The 21,548-nt window shown below is 35.2% G+C and overlaps 1 protein-coding gene across 1 annotated transcript in view; it reads left to right on the forward strand.

Annotated features, from left to right (window-relative positions):
• LOC103925497 (ERC protein 2) overlaps nucleotides 1-21,548 on the forward strand; it is a 280,258-nt gene that overhangs the window by 62,432 nt on the left and 196,278 nt on the right. The window contains exon 4 of the mRNA XM_009334228.1: nucleotides 3,873-4,040. Within this exon, the coding sequence (XP_009332503.1) occupies nucleotides 3,873-4,040 (168 nt within the window). The remainder of the gene's footprint in view (nucleotides 1-3,872; nucleotides 4,041-21,548) is intronic.

Genomic DNA, 21,548 nt, shown 5'->3' on the forward strand with positions numbered 1-21,548 from the left:
AATAAGTGATTAAGTATAAAGAAGATGTGGTAATGAGTTTCAGATGAGGTCTTTTATGTTTATTGAGAGAGGTCTGAAAGTTTGCTGCTGCTACTATTTCTTGTTTTCTAACTTAAAAAGTCATCTTTGAATCTCATACTGCACACTGCTTACAAACTGCAAGATCCTATTACTGTAATATTGTAAAAAAAGTCTTAAAAATAAAATAAATCCAGTAGAATATAAATCTTTTTTCCAGTGTATAGAAAAGCAATGAGCCATTTTAAGAGCAGGAAGAACATGCATTTCAAGATCCAATAGATCATCTAAATTGGTCCCAAACCAAGTTTTAAAATGGCATTGCAAAGACTTTTGCTTTGAATAAATTTAGCATTACAAAATTCAGAATATAAATAAAAATAAATTAGATTTGCTGATTATTTTGTACTTTACCAATATTCTGATTAACTAGGAAAAAAGTGCTTAATACATATGACCCTTTCTGACTATTCCAACTGTAGAACTTAAAATGCTAAACTAACATTTACACCCTTTCAGTTACTTCCATCTAGCTTTTTATTATGAATAAACTTTATGAATTTCTAGGTAATATAAACTTTAAACCCTTGGTCTTTATTTTCTGACATTTGTATGGTTGAAATTTGGATTAGTAAATCTAAAATTTCTCACTTGCCTGACTTCCTGCAGCTCTCTTGTAGATGGAGAATTATTCTAGATTGCCACATCATATATTTTCAATTCAAACCCTGTCTTCTCAATGGCGTACCTTGCAGCCAAAACAAGCCTGTGTGGGTCCACTTAATGTGAACACCTCATGGTTTCAGAGCTGCAGAAGAAAACAGTATCAGAAAAATGGTCTCTATTCCAGGAAACCTGCCTTTGTAATAACAAATGATTGCACTCTCTTTATCTTAGTTCTCTACTTTGCATGAAATTATAATATCATTCTAATGGCTTGCAAACCTTGCAAAGGTTCTCCATGCCCATGCTGCCACCTCTGTGTGCTTTCTGTGCTACATAGCGTCTTTCTTTCTCTGGGTGGAGCGGAAGGGCAAATGTAGAAGTAAGTCTATAGCAGTATTTTTAGTATCTCCTCTCCTGGACTCTAACTTTCAATGTGTTAACCAGCTTTCTGGAAAACTGAAATATTTCACTAAGAATAAACTCCTTGATCTCCATACTCCAGGCTTGAATTTGGGAGTTTGAGATTGTACAAGGAATGCAGAATTGAATCCGTAATGCTTAACACTAACAGTGGGTTGGTTTTGTTGATCTCTTATGATGTTTAAAAGCGCTGACAAATTTTCGTGGGTATACTATATTTTCTTGTATTATTTAATTTACAAATTACCCTTCAATAATATGAGGCTTACATTAAAAAAAAAAACAGTGTCTCTTTTGGTCTTTAAAAACTTGATATATGATGAAATCTGTTTTTTACCCAAAAATATCCCCACCCAGTACTCTATACTGTGTTGCCTGTGAGCTGCTCAGTGATTCCTTTGCAACTGCATTTCTGAACCAGAATGTGGAAACAGGTGTGATTTAGTGGAAGTGCTCACTGAAGGGACCAGTGAATGTAAGGTGCAACTCTTGCAGTACTGATGGTTAAACCCAAACATATTCTGTTGCTTTAATGAATTGAGATGTCTACTATTTTATTGCAAAAATACCATTTATTACAAAGGTATTGAGTAGAATTTACGTGATGGATAATTCTTTCTTTGGCATTAGTGAATTAAGTTCTGCCCCCCCCAGCATATTTTAAGTCAGACAAAGAAATTGATAAATATTTTAAACTAGAGAGATACATTCCAGTTCAGTTTAATTTCTGTTTTTTTTCCCTTTACAATTCTTCTTCATTTGTCTATTCGATTTAGTCCACCCTTCCATAGACTTTTTTAAAGTGTTCTTGTAGGAATAATGTTACTTGCTCTTTCCATTTCAGTGAAATGTATAATTTTTCATTTTGCTAATTATCAAGGTCAGCAAAGATTACATGCATCATATTTTGAACCCCCTACATTCTACAGTCAGTGTCTTTATATTCTTGAATTATTACAGTATTGATTCCTAATTGTCTTGCTCTTCACTGCTATATAAAAAGCTGCACCATTAAAACTTGCAAAACTTCATTTTCCAGCTCTACTTTTTGCTTGCAATTTCACGTTATGGTTTCACCTCCACTTGACCATTGCATCATTGTAAGACCACTTAAGTATTTGCTTTATTCCATTCCGTTACTGTATTTTAATTTAAGGAAGCTGTGTCAAGATCTCTTACTTTGAATACCTTTTTGAAAGTTCTTGAGAGCCAATAGTCTGAATAGTATATTAGAAGTTTTCAAAGATTCTATCAGTGAGCATCCTGACAGTGACTGCTTCCTCTTCTCTTCACAGTGTGAAGAGTAACACCTTTTCCATTTGGAATCATATCTTACCTTGTGGTAACTAATCTAGGCAGTGCTTATGTAGAAAGGTATTACTAAAAAAGGTACTAGGAATTCGAAGCTGCGAAGTAGGATTGTTAAATCTACTTGAAAAAAGTTGCCTTCCTGTCTAGCTCTTTGTTTCTTCCCCTATTTTGACATTTTTTGTGTGTTTCCACCTGGATCCATGTGTATATGCCTACTGCTGTGGCCATGTCTGCCTTTTTACATTGTGCATACTTTCCTGTTTCTTGATTATACTCCCCAAAGAGCCAGTTCCCTCCTCCTCCATTTCCTTGAACAGGTACCATGTAATTTAGATTTTCCTTTTTCTCATCACTTTGGTCCTTGTTTCACCAAATGTTTTTCTCTTTTTGATGATAATTATGCTGCTGTCCTTGAAGGTGGCTGCTGCTTCCCCCTGTCCCCACCTCGTGTAATGGAGGAGAGTCAGCTATTTTTCCTCCTTATTTCCAAATGCTTTTATGAGTACCCAAGCTTTTAACTGCAATTAGCAGTAGAGCTGCTTATAGAAACAACTGTATACAAATAGTAACTAGTATCAAGTGATCTATGGATTTTTTCCAGACCACCAACAAGTATTTGCCTGACCATAATTTGAGAACTGTTTGAATTGTGCTAAGAGAACAATGAAATTGCATGCCTGAGCACTTATACAGCAAGAAATGAGAAAATCAAGGCTACATACACCTTATGGGCTGTTAGAATGCTTTTGATTTTTTTTTTCTTTCTTTTTGGGGGATTTTTTTTAGGGTTTCTAAAGGAAAACGCAGTTATGTAATACAGAGCAATTTGGTGAGGTTCTTGATTAAGACATTTCTGCTTAGGAAAATCCTTGGAATATCCTTTATTTTGGTTGATAAGGATTTGTGCTTACTACAGAAAAGTACAGTAAGGCCCATTTGTTAAGAGACTTATGTGATATACACTGGAGAAAAGTTAAGAACCTTTTCATTTCCCTATTTGCTGTGTCTTTGTTAAATAATTCTGTTTCTAGTTTACCAATCTGTGCCCAAACCTGTGTAGTGACTGTAGCATCTGATTGCCCACTTCAGGGCTTTAATGGGCAAATTAATTACAGGATATAGACACTTATTTTAAATGAGTTATATATTTAATAAGTCAAGATGTTTTTTTTTTTTTGAGTCCTTTATGCATATGTCAAGTTAGGACTGTTTTAATGCTATTTCATGTTTTGACTATTCTACTTTTTCTTTTCATGCTTTGGTGCTAAAAGTGCTTTCATTTTTTATTACATTTTAACAAGTAAAATAATCTCTTAGTCCGAGATAAATTTGGAAAATCTACATAGAAAAGAAAGAAAATGTTTCTTCAGTGACAAAAAAAAAGGGAATTAGAAAAGATAAATAAAATACGTTATATCTTTACTAAAACCTAAATATGTTTGATTTACTTACTGTAGGTTGATGCCTTGCGGTTACGATTGGAAGAAAAAGAAACCTTTCTCAATAAAAAAACAAAACAACTTCAAGACCTCACAGAAGAGAAAGGAACCCTGGCTGGAGAGATTCGAGATATGAAAGACATGTTAGAAGTAAAAGAAAGAAAAATTAATGTCCTTCAAAAAAAGGTAAGATCACTGATGGTAGGATATGTTGTAAAACTTTTGAGGCACATTTAAAGGAAATATATTAATTTCTTATAGCATATTACTTTTAATATATTAAAAAAATGCAAGGAGTAAGTCTGTAATAGTCGAGTAGTTGTCTAATATAAAATGTGTGTTACTGGTTTCCATGGGATCATTTCTATAGTATTATAACTTAATTATATTATGTCACAAGAATTTTAGGTGCTGCAGTTTCCACAAAATTATTGGAGTTAAATGAAAGTCCTAAAAATTCTGACAAAACTTCTTATTCCTCAACATGAGGGATTCCGTTATCCTCACTAACACTGATTACTACTCTTTCCAAATAATGTAAATACAACGTGTGGGACTGCTAAAAGATTAGCAACCTGATCTAGTTGAAGAAGTCCCTGCTCATTGCAGGGGGGTTGGACTAGATGACCTTTAAAGGTCCCTTCCAACCCAAACTCTTTTACGATTCTATGATTAGGCTACTGCTTTTTTTCATTAAAGACTTTTTTTGGGGGGGAGGAGGGGAGTGGGGAGGAACCTAAATTAATTCAATTATCTGCTTTTTCTGTGAGCTAAAAACATTAAGAAGGGACGCTCTCTCCGAACAGCCTTATTAATCTTATTTCTAGTTTTCTACAAATTTAGCTAACTGCATTTACTCTCTTTGGGAAGTTGGATTTAATCACTATAGTTTCCACTTGGGGGGGGTGAGTAGGGAGTTTCCTGGAAAGGCAGCTCTGCAAGGGTTCTTCATAGAGTAGTGGAGTGTTTATTTGCCATATCCTTTTTCTTACACTCACAAAAATATTTATGCTAGCAGGTATGTTCTGTGTGTGTCACTCTTTATCATATATAGATGCACTTGTGAGCATACAGATAAATGGAAAAAAAGTTCCTGGCATGAAATACGTTTTACTATTACTTCTCCCCTCCATTTACAGCCACTCGAAGAACGTCTACTCCTTACTCTCTATTATTATGTACGCAGTTCATGTTACTGTGGTTTTTCCTCCAGGATTCATATAGGGTTCATATGGTCTAGCTGTGCTTCTGTCTGCAATTGGTTAAATACAATCTTTAAAAAGCCAAGTCCTTATTTTCCAGAATCTGAGTGCTTTTTCAGGTCCAGGAAATAAGGCCTGTCAAAACTGAAATATAGGTACTCATCCACTTTAATCTTATTTCTGAATATTTGCCTTGTTAGCAATGCTGATGATGTAAAGATAGCAAACTTCAAGCCTTTTACGCTGTGCTGAATGCTAATTAGTTTTGGACATCACTTGAGAATTTTGAAGAAAAGAATGCATCTTTTCTTATGGTTTGTATTCTAAAAAACCCCAAACAAACCAACAATTTACAGTTGGTCTTGTATTTAGATCTTGAGGAAATGAATCAGTAGGAGGAATGTGGAGTCAGTGATCAAAATTGTGTGATGAATAGAATTCTCACAGAGCTGTCAGAAGTATCTGTCATGGCTATGTGCTCAGAAATACACAACATAGCGTGTTTTTCTGGTTTTAATACATCATGGCTATTTTATTAGGGCTTGCAGATGGTCTTGCCTCTTTTGCATCTGCTTCTTAATGAAAATAATCACAAACCTCACTATCTCTTGTCACTAAATCATAAACACATGTTATAGCCTCGTAAGCTCTAGTATACAATGTGATAGATAAATCCTGCTAACTGCTAGGTGCAAAATCAGAGTTAGTACTAAATTGATTCTTTAAAACTGGAAGTAGCACCTGAATTTTTTTTTGAGGTTTTTGTTCTGCTAAATATGCTTCATCAGGGGACTTCTGAAGTTCAGTTTTTCTGCTATGGGCTAAATACTGGGTTTACTTAGAGAAGAATGGATTATGATGATTAATTAAAAAATAAAAAAAGGAAGAGAAAAATAGTTTACATCACATAAAAGTTATGTGTAGATTTGCTTCTCTGAAGCATTTTTAATAACGACGTTATCTTAATATGTAGATGTTAGCATGCCCAAAAATGCTAATATCAGATCATCATTGCACCTTCTTTTGTTTATAAGAAAAGAATATCATATTTGGAAAATACATTTTTAAAATGACCCTTAGGTTACATTTTCAGCTTTGGATCATTATTTTACCTGTGCCTCGCTTTCAATATGTTCAGAGATAAATTTACTCACAGATAATTTGACTAGAGAAAAATTTGATTGAAATATTGTCCTGCTCTACTCACCTCTGTTATTTAAATAAATCTAGAGTATGATACTATAAAGGATGCTTTCACTGTTTACTTTTCATGTGTCTGGTGTACAATTCTGAAGTAGAAAATTCTGTATGTCACCAATGGAAATCCAGGCTTTGAAATTCATCTGGAAAAAAAAAAATAATCTACTTGTCTAGTTAACTCAAGTGTTCAACTTCATTTTGGCAGTGCTTATTAGATCATGACTTCTCATGGTTAGCCTCCTTGAGCATCCCAGCATCCTTGGCAGCAGATGCAATCTCATCTCTGGACCATGATACTTGCATGTAGAAGGGAAGGTGTTCAGTGTCTGTCTACTTTTTTTCAAGAAGCTTTCCTGGCATTAGTACCTTTCTGTTCTAGATAATTTTATCCTCACTACATGAAGTTATGTGTCCCAGGGCATTCATACCTCAGAGTCTTTATGTTCTGTCAAAGGCAAAGGGAGAACAGCTCCTTTTTGACCATAGGCAGATTGTTCATTCAGTCTTCTATTCTATGATTCTATGTGTTATTCAGGAATATGCTGGACTATGTGTAGTAGTAATTCCTAGTGCTGTAGTAGTCTTGTAATATTTTTGTACAGTCACTTTTCAGGGATTTTCAGATAGTCTAGTAGTGGATGCTGTGCTTTAAGAAAAAGATTGTCCAATGTACCTCTTTTCTTTCCAGTTTTGGCAGTGTACCTTTTCAATAGCAACGGTATATAAGAAGAAATTTTGATGGAAAAGTATTTGATATATATCGATTGCAATAATTTTATCCTTTACTTGAATCTAATTACGCTTTTATCCTTTAGTCCTTCCTGGATTGCACGTGCCTCTTGCATTCCTCCATTTTATGCTCATCTTCTCCTTCTGACCTTTTGGCCACTACTTCCACTATTGTTTTCACTTCAAGTGATGACAGCCAGACATTTGAGTGTTGGCTATATAGAAATTAATTTGTTCTCATCATGCACATACATGTGGAGAATTCGGTGGGTGGAAAGCAACATGGACTGCTTCATGTGACACTTAGAAGGTGAAACAATTCCTTTACATACCTTCTTTCAGGACATTGCCCTGGTTGCCTTCTTACTCTCATGAAAACCCTTCTGAAAGTGAAGGAATTGCTTCTAGTTCTTCCTAAGTTCTCTCTAGCCATAAGATTCTTCTGACTGTAATATTATAATGCTTGTCTCCATTTTCTTTTTTCTATGCAGGGCCAAATTTTATATCTGTGCATTTTTATTTACTTTTGATATGAGGACTTGTGAATAACCAGTTATTTTAGAGCCTTCATCTGTTGATGCAAGATAGATGGCTACATCTCTCTCCACTCAGCCTGAAGTGCTTCACTCAGCCTAAAATAATATTTGTTTTAATGGCTGTATTCAAGTAATAGAAGAAGGAAGAATTTGTATATAGTGCTTAAAAATATTTCTGTCAGTAATAACCTGAAACTGAGTAGGAAGGAATATGTAACTTGGAAAGATGCAATTTCTAATTCCATATTCTTTTTCTTGTGTACATTACTATTATCTGCCATGTTGAAAAATACAAAGGAGGCCAAAGCAAAACCGGAAAAGCTCCCTTTCAAAGTTGGAGCTGTTTCTTCTCCTTTCTGGATAACTGTTATACTTGGAGGACAGGACAGGTTCTGTTGAGGGCTCCCTACCAAAGGTGTGGAATAAACAAAAACATTGGCAACAAAACAGCTGTGGTGAGTCCCACGGGATGGCATAAGAACACACATAAGGCAACATGTTGCAGAAAACAGTAATGGGCTAGATAACGAGCTAATGATGCATTGTCCTTCCATGCAGAGGTTTTGGTGTAATTTTTGACCAAATTGAAGAACTGCTACACTATTCAGTGTAATTTGCAGGCTTAAGGGAGGCCCAGCACTGGAACAGCATGCATTTAGAGGATTTGGATCAAGGTAGATTGGCGTGGAGTAATAATAAACTTATGTCAGTGTCAGAGGTGCAATATTACTTAATATTTCTTTCCCTTAGAATCTTTGGCACCACTGTTCCATTTTAGTGCCAGTAAAGTTGGGTATGCTGTTTTAATAGCCTTGTTTAACCTGGCAAAGCTAGTCTTACACCTCATATCTGTCAGTTTAGCATGCAGAGGGGCAGACCTCAGAAATCTTTATGTATTTCTTACCAGAACATGCAAGTTCTATGAATATGGCTGAGTTGTAGGCTGAAGGGTAGAAGTGCTGAACTGGATGATGATTCTTTCATGTCCCTTTTTGCTCCCAAGTTTTCTCTTTCATACAGTGGCTATACCTGGTGTTGTCCTGTAGGAATCTGTAGATATTTTAAAAAACAATTATATACTCTGAAGTATGAGTCTCAGTCTTGAAAATAGTAGCTGTTGAGACAAGAACAGCGTGGAGGATGTAGACCTGGATCATATTAGGACAACAGCTTGTGGAAATTCTTTTGTGGGGACTATTATAAAAGAGCACCATGTAAAGGGGGCTAATATAATATTCTACTTTGACTTGCAACATAACTTTTCATGTAAAATGTTACAGTTTCCATCTTTAATAGTTTAAGCTTTGTGATTGATGAAGTGCTACATGACTGAGGGCCCTAACCTACCAGCTAATTAGCGTTTGAAGGAAATGTCATAAAGTCTTAGCTCTCATGTAATAATTGGAATCTGTACTTGGAGTGGCTGGACTGTGCACACTAGGTGATATTGTCCAGTTCGTGTTAAATTAAAATGTGTTGTACAATTAATTGTATGCATTACTGTTAGCTGTCTTCTAAAAAGGAGGAAATTTGTCTATGGTCAGATTAGGAGTATACTAGTGTGAACAAATGAGTCCTACTCTTGTGCTTAGGAATTTGCATCAGTAGTATTGCTTGATGCGGGAATTCTGGCTGAGAGCACCACTGAAATTGAAACTTCTGAATCCACAATGGTCCAGGAAGACCTAAGAGACCAATTTCTTTTGTTTGATCTTAACAAGTAGAAGGTGCAAGCACATTGCTTATAGAAGATGCCTTTGATTTTTTTTTTTTTTTTTTCATGGTTCAGTCAGTTGGGAGCATGTTTTCATAATCCTCTAAAGGGGTCACGATGGCACTATGAAGGACATTATTAACTCTGTCAAATTCTGTCAGAACACTGTAAAGACTGTTAAGTGAACTGGGGTTTTCCAATTACTAAATCAGAGTTCTATTGTATTTCTGGAGTGAGACAACAAATTCTGAACTAATTAGTTTTTCTGTAAAACAGACTAATGTTCTGACTGCAGATTACCAGTGTTGTTAAAAAAAAAAATTAGGGAGTCATTCTAGTGTAACATGAAAGTTTTGATGTTTCAAAGCTGCTATGGTGGCTATTGACTTGTGTTAATATATTAAGAAATGTTTCTTCTAATAATATATGCCCACTTTAAGGATACAGTGTTCATTGTACTTTGTTGGCTGCTTATGCTTGCAGCTTTGCCAAATCATGTCATGTTATTCAGATAAGACAGTCTGAAAGTGAGATTGAACTAAATATAGCCCATTGTTCATCCAGGGCGGTGGTGTTATTGATCCCAATACATTGCCAAAAAAATGGATCCTCAATGATTCTGTATTGAAAAAAATGCAGCCTTGGGACCCTTAAACTTTGCATGTGGTACACCTTGAGGTTATCTGAATAAATACAGAAAAAACTCAAGCCTAACCAGTGCAGTTCTTTGGATGTTCTTGGCCTGTACACTGAGACACTAAGAACAATGTAATTAAGATCAGAGGCAGTGATCATCTTCACTTTCCTTTAGCTTCTTCAATTTCCCATTCTTTGTAACACACTACGCTTCTAAGTTTTTGCACGTTATAAAAGGTGACTGGAAATATGTGACTTAATATAGGTTCACTAAGTGAAGCCAACCTGAATGATCATCCAGCCTAAAACCATAGCTATGAGTTTAGGTAAGTCCTTGCACCTTGAAATCCATGATCATTATAATGTTTTCCAGTCTGTGATTGAATCTACTGTCTTTTCTAATGAATTTGCTAACCACTGAAGCTAGAAGCCCAGCATTTTGTTGTCCTCACCACCACCGCCCCCCCAATCACCTGCTTGCTACTGCTGCTTTTGTTCAAGTTTACACTTCAAAAGGAGGATAGTTGGATTACATGCTTCTGCTTACTGACCTATTTGAAAGTAAGCAGTTATCTTCATAGGAGAAAATCACTGAATTCCTCAAATGAAGTTTCATGAGATTATAAAATCTCAAAACTGTTTTATCTAATGCCAGTTCTGTAAACATGGTAATTTTTGAATATCCGGTATATTGTAAATCATGGACCCTCAAGTAAGTGAAGAAATATTGACTGCACCTGGTCTTGGTGTTAAAGTTATTTGGAGATCTGCTCATAATAATCATGTCTAAGCAGGTCTCCTCTTTATCAACGGCAGCTGACAAATTAATGAAATGGCTGGAGATGTTTGGTACCAGGTGTTTGGAAGAATTCAGAGGTGTCACTAGGTTTCAGTATAAGTAGCTGAAGCTGCAAGCATGTCTTAGTTTACAGTAATTATTTCCTCAGTATGAGGGGGAAGCATCTATTCTTTGGGATGGCCTTCACTTGTCAGAAAGTATTCCAAGAAGCACCGTGTATACAGTTTTTCAAGAAACAGGGTCGAACTGCAGTTGGTCAAACTAGTGTGGTTCATGTACAAATAATATACATCCCTGAACAGCTAACAAAGGAACCTGTTTGTTTGCATGTTTGAAAATCCTAGTTGTAATTTTAAATCCTAAGAGTTAAAAATAATAATTTGGCTGCCTTTGTATGCCACCTATGGAAAACTGAGCATTTTGGATATATCATTTAATTCACTTGGGAACTATAGGGTAAGAAATTGTTAGTGGAAGTGAAAAAAGTACTAGTTATATGAAGAAATAGGCTGAAATAAGTGCTTTGAAGAGATGCTGTCATATATTTATATTTGTGTAGTTTTTAGCACAGTAGTATGATACTATTACTACATACATTATTAACTAATACATTATTAACTTTCTAAATGTAGTTATATCTACAGAAAGGAGGCAATCAGTTATAAGATCTAAAATGTGATGTAGTACAATATATAAATGAGAGATAAAAAAATCACTTTTTGGGAAATAGTAAATGCGTAGATCACATGTATTTAGAATTTTAAAGATAAATCCTTAACTGTAAATAACCTAATTTATTCTAGATCAAGTTATGCTAGCCAGTTTTGAGAGGGTTCTTCACACACAGCTCAAATGAAGAGAACCGAATGGTTCAAGACTCAGGTTGTACGTAGTACACAGAAGTGCTCTTAAAAACAGTATGCTATTTGCAAAGTAGAACTGAGCTTAATGAGATACTTATGTAAGGGTTTCATACTGCTAGTGTGACACCAGTGCCATTGGCAAGGAAGGAAGCTGCCTTTTGGCTCTGAAATGTCAATACTAATTAACGAAGTTATCTTTAAATAAGATCCTAAGTTTTATTCATGCCGAGAAAGCAGCCAACTCTCATGCTGGGAATTTTAAGCTGTGTGAAGAGTAATATTTTCTTTTCAGTAGGGTTGGAGGAAATTTCTTTTGAAGTGTGAAAGAGCTAAATTATGTATAGTGTGACTGGGCAAAAAGAAAGTAGAAGTCATATTTGGGAGGTACAGAACACCACCAAGGAATTATTTAGGGAAATGGATGACTACTTATATATCCGAAAAAGAATGAGGGAGAATCAGAATTGCTTAAGAGAAGAAATATATTTTTCTGTGAAATAGTCTTCCAAGAAATGTAATAGAAGTCTGCTGATTGGAATTAAAGATGATAAGGGAGAGTGTTGTAAATGTAATTGAGAATAATTTTACATTAGAGAGGTATCCTGCTGTCATGACTTTTTTTTGAATTTTCAGCTGCTGACTGAGAGGAGAGTGTGTATTCATGTGATTTACTGCTCTTGGAACTGCATCTCTGAGTGGCAGCCTGACTATTTCCTAACTCTCTCAACGTGACATTCAGCTGGTTTTATACCTGCCAGCCGTTTACCATTGAATCCTTGACAACTCGTTTAAATGACACAAAATCAGATCCTTCAAAAAGTAGCCCAGGGAGCAAAGTTTTGCACAAACCCGAAAGGCTTGTATGTCTTATTTACATGCTAATCCTTTTCTTGAAAGCTCTTTAAAGCTCCACACTCCAGGTGACTGACTTGTGGTAGGGAGGAAGGACATTGGGTGGCTTCTCACCTTTTCTGACTGACACAGACATTGAAAAGGGGGATTCACAGGAACATGCTGCAGCTGCCTCTCTGAATCAGCAGCTATTTCTCTGTGTATGTTGTAACTGAGTATAGGAAGTACTCTCTGCCAGACTCCAAAATTTAGACCCACTGGATTAGATTACCATTTTAGACATATTATGCAGTAGAATAAATACATGTATGTTAAAAGCATAGCTCTAGCTTCAGAATATATAAGGTGGCAAGCTGGGAATATGTTGCCAAGTAATACTTCAACTAAAGCAACAGTTCTTTTTTTCTGTGTATCATATTTTGTTACATGGCATAACTGTGATTACACCAATATTGGTAGAGATGTTTAACTCATATCTTTTTCCTTTGGGATACATAAGTTGTCACCTTCAACATAATCCTTTGTGAAGCTGGGAACTGTGCATCCTGTCAGGCTAGTATATTTGGAGATGTTATATATACTTCTTACTGCTACATGCATAGTGGGAGCAACTGTTGATGCTGCTAGTTTGGGGAGATTTTTGTTAATGCTAGAAGTATTTCAAAGCTGTAATTACTTCCTGCTCGGGTAAAGTGAGGATGTTACTTACAAAATTGAGCAAACAAAATATTTGGATATTGGATATTTGTTTTCATTTGAACTAATGCTCCATTCATACTGGAATTTGGTGTATTAAAGCTAAGTCTCAGACACAGTTCAAAGTTTACTAACATTGCCTATATACAAAGTATAATAATAAATTTTGAATCTATATAAATGGTCCTTATGATTCTGTATCATGGTTATAGTACACTGTTTCAAATGTGGTGCTACGAGGTTTTTATTAATGATCCTTATTCCTTTTTAGTGTATTTTAGCTAAAAATTGCTAGAAAATTGCGAGTCATAGTTTTATGAACTGCTTCCTAGGAAAATAAGTCCATCAGCTTGTTAATTATATGCAGTAAAATCTATGAGAAGACAATTTTAAATCTTGAGTGATTCAGAAATGGTACATTTTATGTATGATTTTGAGCCTATTTTGACTGAGAGATTAATGTTTTGGTCATAGCGCGATGCATGAAATATTTAGCAATATAGTGATTGAATAACTTGTTAATGTGATAAACCATACTGACCTTATCCTGAAATGAGAAAGTAGATCCCACTGCCCTTGTTCATCTTCTTGCTAGGACAGGCAGTTACAGTTGATCTGCAACTTGACCTAATGTATATCCAAGTTTCTTATATCTGGAAATAAAAAGAAACATTTCCTAATAAATATAAAAAGTAGACTTATACATTAGCAGTTGGTTTTTACCAATTTTGTAGTATATTAAATTTCTACTCTTTTGTTGGCATAGAATCAAACACCTTAATTTATGCATTGCTAGAGCTCCTTGATGTTGGCAATCAGGCTTTCCTGGTGGTATTCCATTGCTGTCTGTCTGACTGAGCAATCTGTGACTAGAGACTCTAATACCTTACTAAATTGGATATTTTATCACTTTTGGAAACGCATCACCCCTCACCTTTGAGTGGAGCTCTTACTGGCTTTATGAAAGCATGAAGTTCAAAGACTTAAAGAGTATGCATGCAGATAAGTTTAATGGTAACAATAAATGAGAATTGTTATCTTCATACTTCTCCCTTCATATTATTGTTACCAGATGTAGCCAGAGCTAGTGGTGCCAATTTGGTCAGATTGCTTTGATAATTTTCTTGTTGCCAAGTAGTATGTATTTCTTGGTGGTAGAATCAGCAGTGGTATGTTTGAATATGGGTAGAATAAATCCAACTTTGGAATGGAATCTGAATCTAATTCATTTCCTTCTAGCACACCTGACTTTAATTTTTAACGCCTAGCCAGGCACAGTGCTAAGATCAAAGTGAAATAAAGAGAATGGAGCGAAGCAGTCTTGGAAAGTAAAAAGAAAAACGGCATAACATTGCATAATCTTTTATCTAGGAAAGAAATATTGGGCCTATTTGCCATTCACTTAGGAATAAATCTGCAGTAAATTTACTAAAGGTAATTATGCCAGTGTAAATGCTTATTTATCTGGGAGAAAAATCAGGTCCACTATATTTATTGTCTAAGAGATGCCTTGATTTCACAGCAGAAATCTCCATTCATGTCCCCAGACAGGCATAGAGTCCTTTATTGCTCTGTGTTTAACCCCATGCCAAAGTGACTATGCACCATGGGAACTTCTATACATTGCTCTCTGTAGTGCCTACTGCTGAACTTGAGTGAGGGTGAGAAGCTGCTAAAGGTCCACATGAATTTGTAAACTATTTGTCTTAAAGCAGCTGCTTGTTGATAGATAGGATTGAGAGTGTGTAAAAGCAGATCTTAAATTTGAGTGAAATACCTGCTGTGATCTGTCCCAAAATCTTAATCTATGGTTAAGTCTGGATTTTTGTTGTGGCTGTCATGGGAGCCATAAATAGCTTGATTTGAATGTTTATTTAAAAAAAATAAAATCCATGACTTCTGAGAGTTTCAGATTTTTTGCATGTCAGCAGGTGGATGTGATAGTAAGCAGCTGAACAAATGTGAAGAACCTCAAAGTATAGAATCTAGACTACATAGGAAGGTAATAGAAAGCAGGAGTTTGCTAATTTAGTTGCAAAAGAGATCATCCCTGTGAACTATCCATGGGAGCTAGACTTGTAAGTTGTGTTAGATTTACAAAACATGATTTCTTGCATGACACTTTACATGTTCAGCAATTTTCAGTTAGCACTCTTTAATTGTTACTGATTTTTGTATACTGATACTGTCATTTTATGAAATGTAATATAATTCAGCCTCTGCCTTGAAATGTATGAATTGCAAGACCTTCCGTGAATCCGTATAAATCATTCCAACTTTGGGGAGGGGGAAGAAGAGCCACCTCATAGACAGCTAGCTGCAGGTGGGGCAGCAAAATGAACCAATTGATACCATCATCCTTGTGAATCGCCTCCCCTTGGCAAGGCAGGAGCATTTCTCCTTCTTTGGGCATATTGTAATGCTGACAGCAGTGTTTAATGCTGACAAATGTATGATCATCTTCTTGAGACCTGTGCTACAATTCATGCTGCAGGACATATTTCTCAGGGCTAAATCTGGGGGTTTTTTGGGAGGGGATCTGAGGTGGTGGGAGGATGGGCAGTGCTGCAGTCACTGGTTATCACTGTGACTTAAGTGTTCTGCTGTGCAAAACCTGTTAAAAAAACCCAAAACCACAGAAAGACGCTGGAACAGAACAGGAAGATTTGCTTGTGTTTGCTTAAGTTTTAATATACTTTTTACAGAATACCTGATTAACTCTTATAGACTACCTAATTAACTTTTTGTACTAATGCTAAAATAAGAATTCTCTGAGTAGAGCAGTAGAAAATAATCTCTATATATGCTTAGTTCTGGAATAAGTCTTCCCTGTGTCTGACAGTTTTTTAGCATTGAGCTGGCCATCATTCAATCCTTTAAAAAGTCCAGACCGTTAGTAGTATCTATCATCTTCTGAATGGGAGACACTGAAAATGGAAATGTTGTCAGACTATTGTAGTGTCATTGTTAAGAAATGCTCAAGTTTTTAAAAAGATTTTTACAGTTAAAGTTAAGCGCATGTTCTTGAGGAGAAAGCCTCACAAAAATAAAGTTCTATAATAATTCTAATGCTCGCAGAACTACGGAGATAAAGTAGTCAGTCTGTAATATATTTTGATATAGCCATCATCTCTAAAGGACTTCAAAGTGTCCTTAACTGAAAACTCTAACTCAGCACTCTTCTGAAGGTTTTATCTAGCCTCTGTCAAACTCCACCATGGAGAGTGGCACATGTTTCACGCAGGAACAGAAGTGAACATGGAGCTACAAGGGCTTAATGCTATGGGAGAGACAACTGCATCTGACAGTTGCTGAAACTTCTCACCGTCCTATGTAATTCTTTGAGATAAACTTTTAAATATCTGGCATAAAAAACAAAGAAATACAAATCAGAGAAAAAATATTACAAGTGTGTTATCAGCTTTAGTATAGTATGAGGTCGGTGTCACTGACGTTGCAATAGCAGATGACCTCCAAATGCATCTTCAGGACACTACAATGAATTTTCCTGTAATTGCCAAAGGGACGACGAGTGTTCTTCATGGATCCTTTCATCAAGGCTTTTACAATAAATGAAAAAAGTGAAGAAAGCCAAATGAATAAGGATAGCTACATCGGCTAATAAATCCCAGGCATCAATGACCTAATGAAAAACTGGGTTGGGGAAAAAAGTATTTCTGTGTCATACATCTACTATATAATAATTTTCCTTTATTTTTTTATGGTCGATGATATTAGAATGAGGCTAAGTTATACATACAAACCTGCTGGTTTTTAGGAAGAGATACACGATAAAGGAAATTTAGTGAAAGATTTAAAAAAAAAAAAGGACATTTTTTCATACCAAAAGCAAACTAACTTCACAGAACTACTTCAGGTTATTTCTACTTCCCATTCAGACATTTTGTGAAAGCATTGCTGTGTTACCTTTGCTACTATAGAAAATCTAAACTGTTCAGCAGATGTTAATTAAAGACATCCAAGTTGCTGCGTTTAACATTTCAGTTTAAGTTTAGTGGTGCTTTGATAGTTTATATCTAGAAAGGCTGTGTCTGGCCTGCAGTAACTGATGGTGAAACTTAATATGTGCATTGTCTTTTGTGCAGCTATAGTGCAAATATTAAATTACATCTCATAGTAATAAGAATCTTAGTTCTCTGATGAACAACATTTTGAACACTTCAACTCTTAATTGATATAAACCTATGTACATTGACCATATGTTAATTTAGAATGATTAAGAAAAGACATCTTTAAAAGAAGGGGGCAGGGAGATACGTTATCCTTCTGCAAAGCTTTTCTTTCATGTAAAGTCATTACACTGTCCCTCATGTATGAATATAGATGCCCTCTGTAACCGGGGAGCTAAAAGGAAACTTTCCAATATAGAGAGTATTATTATTTCTAATTAATTCCTGCCCAACTGTTTAAACTCTGCTGCTACTTTTTACCACTGGCACATAAAGAAACTCGTATAAAATAGTACCACGTGAAACTGGATTCTCTATTACAAGCTCTTGAATGCAATTTCTAAGGGCAGGATGCTCTTCTAGTACAAATCAGCACAGCTGTATTGAATTCATATAGCCATCCTTTATAGTAGCTAGGGGGCAGACCTGTTATTTTTACTTTCAATGTAAAAATTTTTGCTATTGTAGGATTTTTTTTTTTTTTAAATTTAAAATTATTTTCCATTTTTAGGGCTTCCCTCCTCCCTCTTCAACCTGTCTGCCCCCTTATTCCTTACTCTGAGAGTAGGGAAGTGTAAAGTTTAATATTTTTCCTCTGTTGATTTTGATGAAGTATTATATTATTATTTAGAATATTTTACAGGAAAACTGGGAAATAAGAGAATATTGGAAATCTCTGAAATAATTTGTAAGACTGTAGGAAGAGCTGCGTACTTAAGGATTAAAGATGACAGAGCACTTTTAAAGTGCTGTACTTATACTTTTTTTTTTCCCTTCAGGTGTGAAATGTCTGTGATTTATAAGTTCTATACAATCATTTTATCATTCAGAATTAAAAGCATTACACTTATCTGAAAGTCTCTGAATTAAAGAAAGAATACTGAGAGTTCTCTACGTTCTGGAACAATCAAATAAAGCTTACATTAACTCTCAAGGGAATTATCTGTCTGTACTTTGGAAGTCTTCATACCAAATACGTTTAATATTGTCATACAGTTCTATATAAAAGGCATGTTATGAAACTCTTAATATAAGGAGATATATAATTACTGTTAAAATGTAATTTATGGCCAGAGTCTTGTAACAAAATAGTTGTTACAAGCTGCAGTAAATGTTAGACATTTGCTATACTCATAATTGTTACACTGTCCTGTAGGAACAGTGTGATGTTTAAATGTGCATTTATTTTGCTTTAGTCTAGACTCTTGTATCTTTTATAGCTTTCCATTGGAATCAAAACTATATGAGTTGCTTAAATGAGAGATGTATTGAGTTTGAAATTCAAACCTTACAAAGCATGTTAAATATCTCTTTAAACTTTCCAGGAAAAGAAATAAAGGTATTCTTTTCTTTCACTCAAGCTGGCGATTTAAATGGTAACCCTAAGCCATCAATAGGAATATATAGTGATGTTAGTAAAACAAAACAGATATTCTGAAAGTATTACAATGCACATGTACAAAAATTAAAAGTATATGAAAAATTGCAAAGAAAAACTGGGAGATTACAGATTATGATAGAGTTTAAATTTGGAGTTAATTCGTTAACTGGATTGTCCACATAGATGTATATGATATCTCAGTGGAAAAATTACTTTCTAGGCTAGAAATATTTTATTATAAACCATAGTTCTGGAGAGAATATGGAAAGAATGAACATAAGACAACAAGAATAAAAGTAAAAAAATCCTTTAGGTAATAAAAAAAAATTCCCAGCATCGACTGAAGTTGATTGAAGAAGTATGAAAAAGGATAAACGGGCAACTACAGTTAAGATGAAGGGAACTTACTTGGAGTGAGAAGGCAGATTTTTATCTCAGATACGGCCTTCTTCAATATTTTCATTTAGAAAATATTCTTCAGTATTCCAATTAGGAAAAAAAAAAGTTTCATGCAGATTGGGAAAAAGAAATTGTGACTAGCCTGAAAAAGAAATTTGGAGTGTTAATGCCTCAATTTAGAAGAGTATTTGCAATGGGATGTGGTAGTAAAAATTGCCAATATTTCTGTCTGCAGAAATACTGGGTAGCAGAAGAAAAGATGATAACCTCTCTCTAGATGGCCTTTGTGTCATCCCACCTGAAAAAACCATGCTTGATTTCAGACATCTCATTGTCAGAACAATTATGTAAATTTGAGAGAGTTAGACAGTAAGAATAGTTAGAGGCCTGACAGCGACAGGTATCTGGCTAAAACTAATAGAGCTTAGTTTTTTATTCTAATATTCTGAAGTTATAAATATCACAAAAGAGGAGAAATTATTTTGGACAGCGTAAAACTTTAGAAAAGGAGTAGCATAAAATCAGATTGACAAGGAGATCTGTTAAGTGATTGGATAGCCTTCAAATGGGAAAGGAAATTCATAGGTTTTTCAATGCTAGGTGTAACGTAGGCCACAGTCCTGGAAAGGATCTTAGAGTATCATAGTGCGTTCCACTGCCCACAAGCAGGATTTGAAGGAGATTCTTACAGTGAATGAAAACATTGCGTTTTCTCTAGGAATTAAGCCAGGCTTCCAGCCTCTCTGCAACACAACCTGCTCAACCTTTTCATTTTGAAATGAAGTACAGTTTGGAAGGTTTCTGCATGTTACTCAGAACTCTAGATGATGGCTCTTTTCTGTAATTAAAAAAAAAATCTTTTCTCTGGATCTCTGTCTATTTTCCTATCTTAATAATTTTCCTAAGTATGTAACATCATAACTCAGGATAAGTTATGGCAAATTGTTCCTTCTGCTATTTTTCTAAACTCTTTTTACTCTTTTACTGATGGAGATTGTTTCTGTTTTACTGCCTTTTTTTCATTGATGAATGCTTCTCATTAATTTATCAGGCCTATATTGCTCTTTAATAGCTACATTGACTTCAATAACATATTGTAAAGGGAAATAATTTTATTTAAAATGACGTAATATGCTTTTTAGCGTTTTTCTTGTGATATTTTGGATACCAAAACCTAAATCTGCTTTCAGAATAGATTGGTCATCTATTTTAAAGCTTATGTTGTTCTTCTATTTATATACATATATATTTCCCTTTACATACTTATGTATTTTAAAATAATGCACACAACATATAAATCTGTGTTGGGTTTTTTTTTTTTGGTGTTTTTCTTGTGCTACTTCCCATTCATGTTATCCAGCATATTGATTTCTCTGTGTTCATCACTCTGGAAGACTTCCCATACTACTGTCTAACTGGCTCTTGCTCTCTTTCTGCAGCTCTTGAGGTGCTTATTCTTACTCTTATTTCCTTTGTAGCTTCCCTTTTCAGTATTCTAGTATTTTTATTCAGTATTTAAGTATATATTCAGTAAATATTCAGTATATATGAATATATATATAAATCTACAGTATATATTCAGTAAATATTCAGTATTTCAGTATTTTAGCAGGGCCTGTTGTGACAGGACAAGGGGGAATGGCTTTAAACTAAAGGGGGGTAGATTTAGACTAGATATAAGGAAGACATTTTTTATGCTGAGGGTGGTGAAACACTGGCACAGGTTGCCCAGAGAGGTGGTGGATGCCCCATCCCTAAAAACATTCAAGGTCAGGTTGGACGGGGCTCTGAGCAACCTGATCTAGTTGAAGATGTCCCTGCCCATAGCATGGGGAGTTGGACTAGATGACCTTTAAAGGTCCCTTCCAACCCAAACTATTCTATGATTCTATTCCCTGTTGCCCAACACTTGTCTTTACAATTTACCTGCTGCCTCTCTCTTCCCACCATCTGTAAACTTTATGAGACCTGCTGTAATTTTTTTAATCTGGACAGAGGCCCCCAGGTCTTCCCAATTGATACAGAGATTATAGGAATGACAGGTTACAAACTAAACAGGATATCACTGTTCATCTTAAATGATCTGTATTAAAAGAATAAGTATGCCAAAGCAGCTTTTTTCTACATGTGAGTTTACATTAGAGTATGTTAGAGTATATGTACTTCTCTGACTTGCATACTACATAGTGTAACAGTTTTCACGCAAAATCTTCTTGAAAAATTCTTGTGTAAGCTAACATATCCTATTTTATATGCACCTATACCAAATAGTACGAAACTCGCCATGAGTAACAAATGGTCAGATTCAAATACCTGAAATGTAGGATTGAGCAGCAAGGTATGATTTTTCATGGTTAGCTTGGAGAAGTAATACAGGTCATATTTTCAGGTGCTCTCAATGTGCAATTGGGCTAGACTTCAAAAAAAGTTCAGCTATCAGTCATTACCCTGTAACATGTAAAATGTTTGAGATGTAGGAATTCATACCCAGCCAACC

The sequence above is a fragment of the Pygoscelis adeliae genome, unplaced genomic scaffold (genome assembly GCF_000699105.1).
Source record: "Pygoscelis adeliae isolate BGI_AS28 unplaced genomic scaffold, ASM69910v1 Scaffold411, whole genome shotgun sequence".
NCBI classification, from domain to species: domain Eukaryota; kingdom Metazoa; phylum Chordata; class Aves; order Sphenisciformes; family Spheniscidae; genus Pygoscelis; species Pygoscelis adeliae.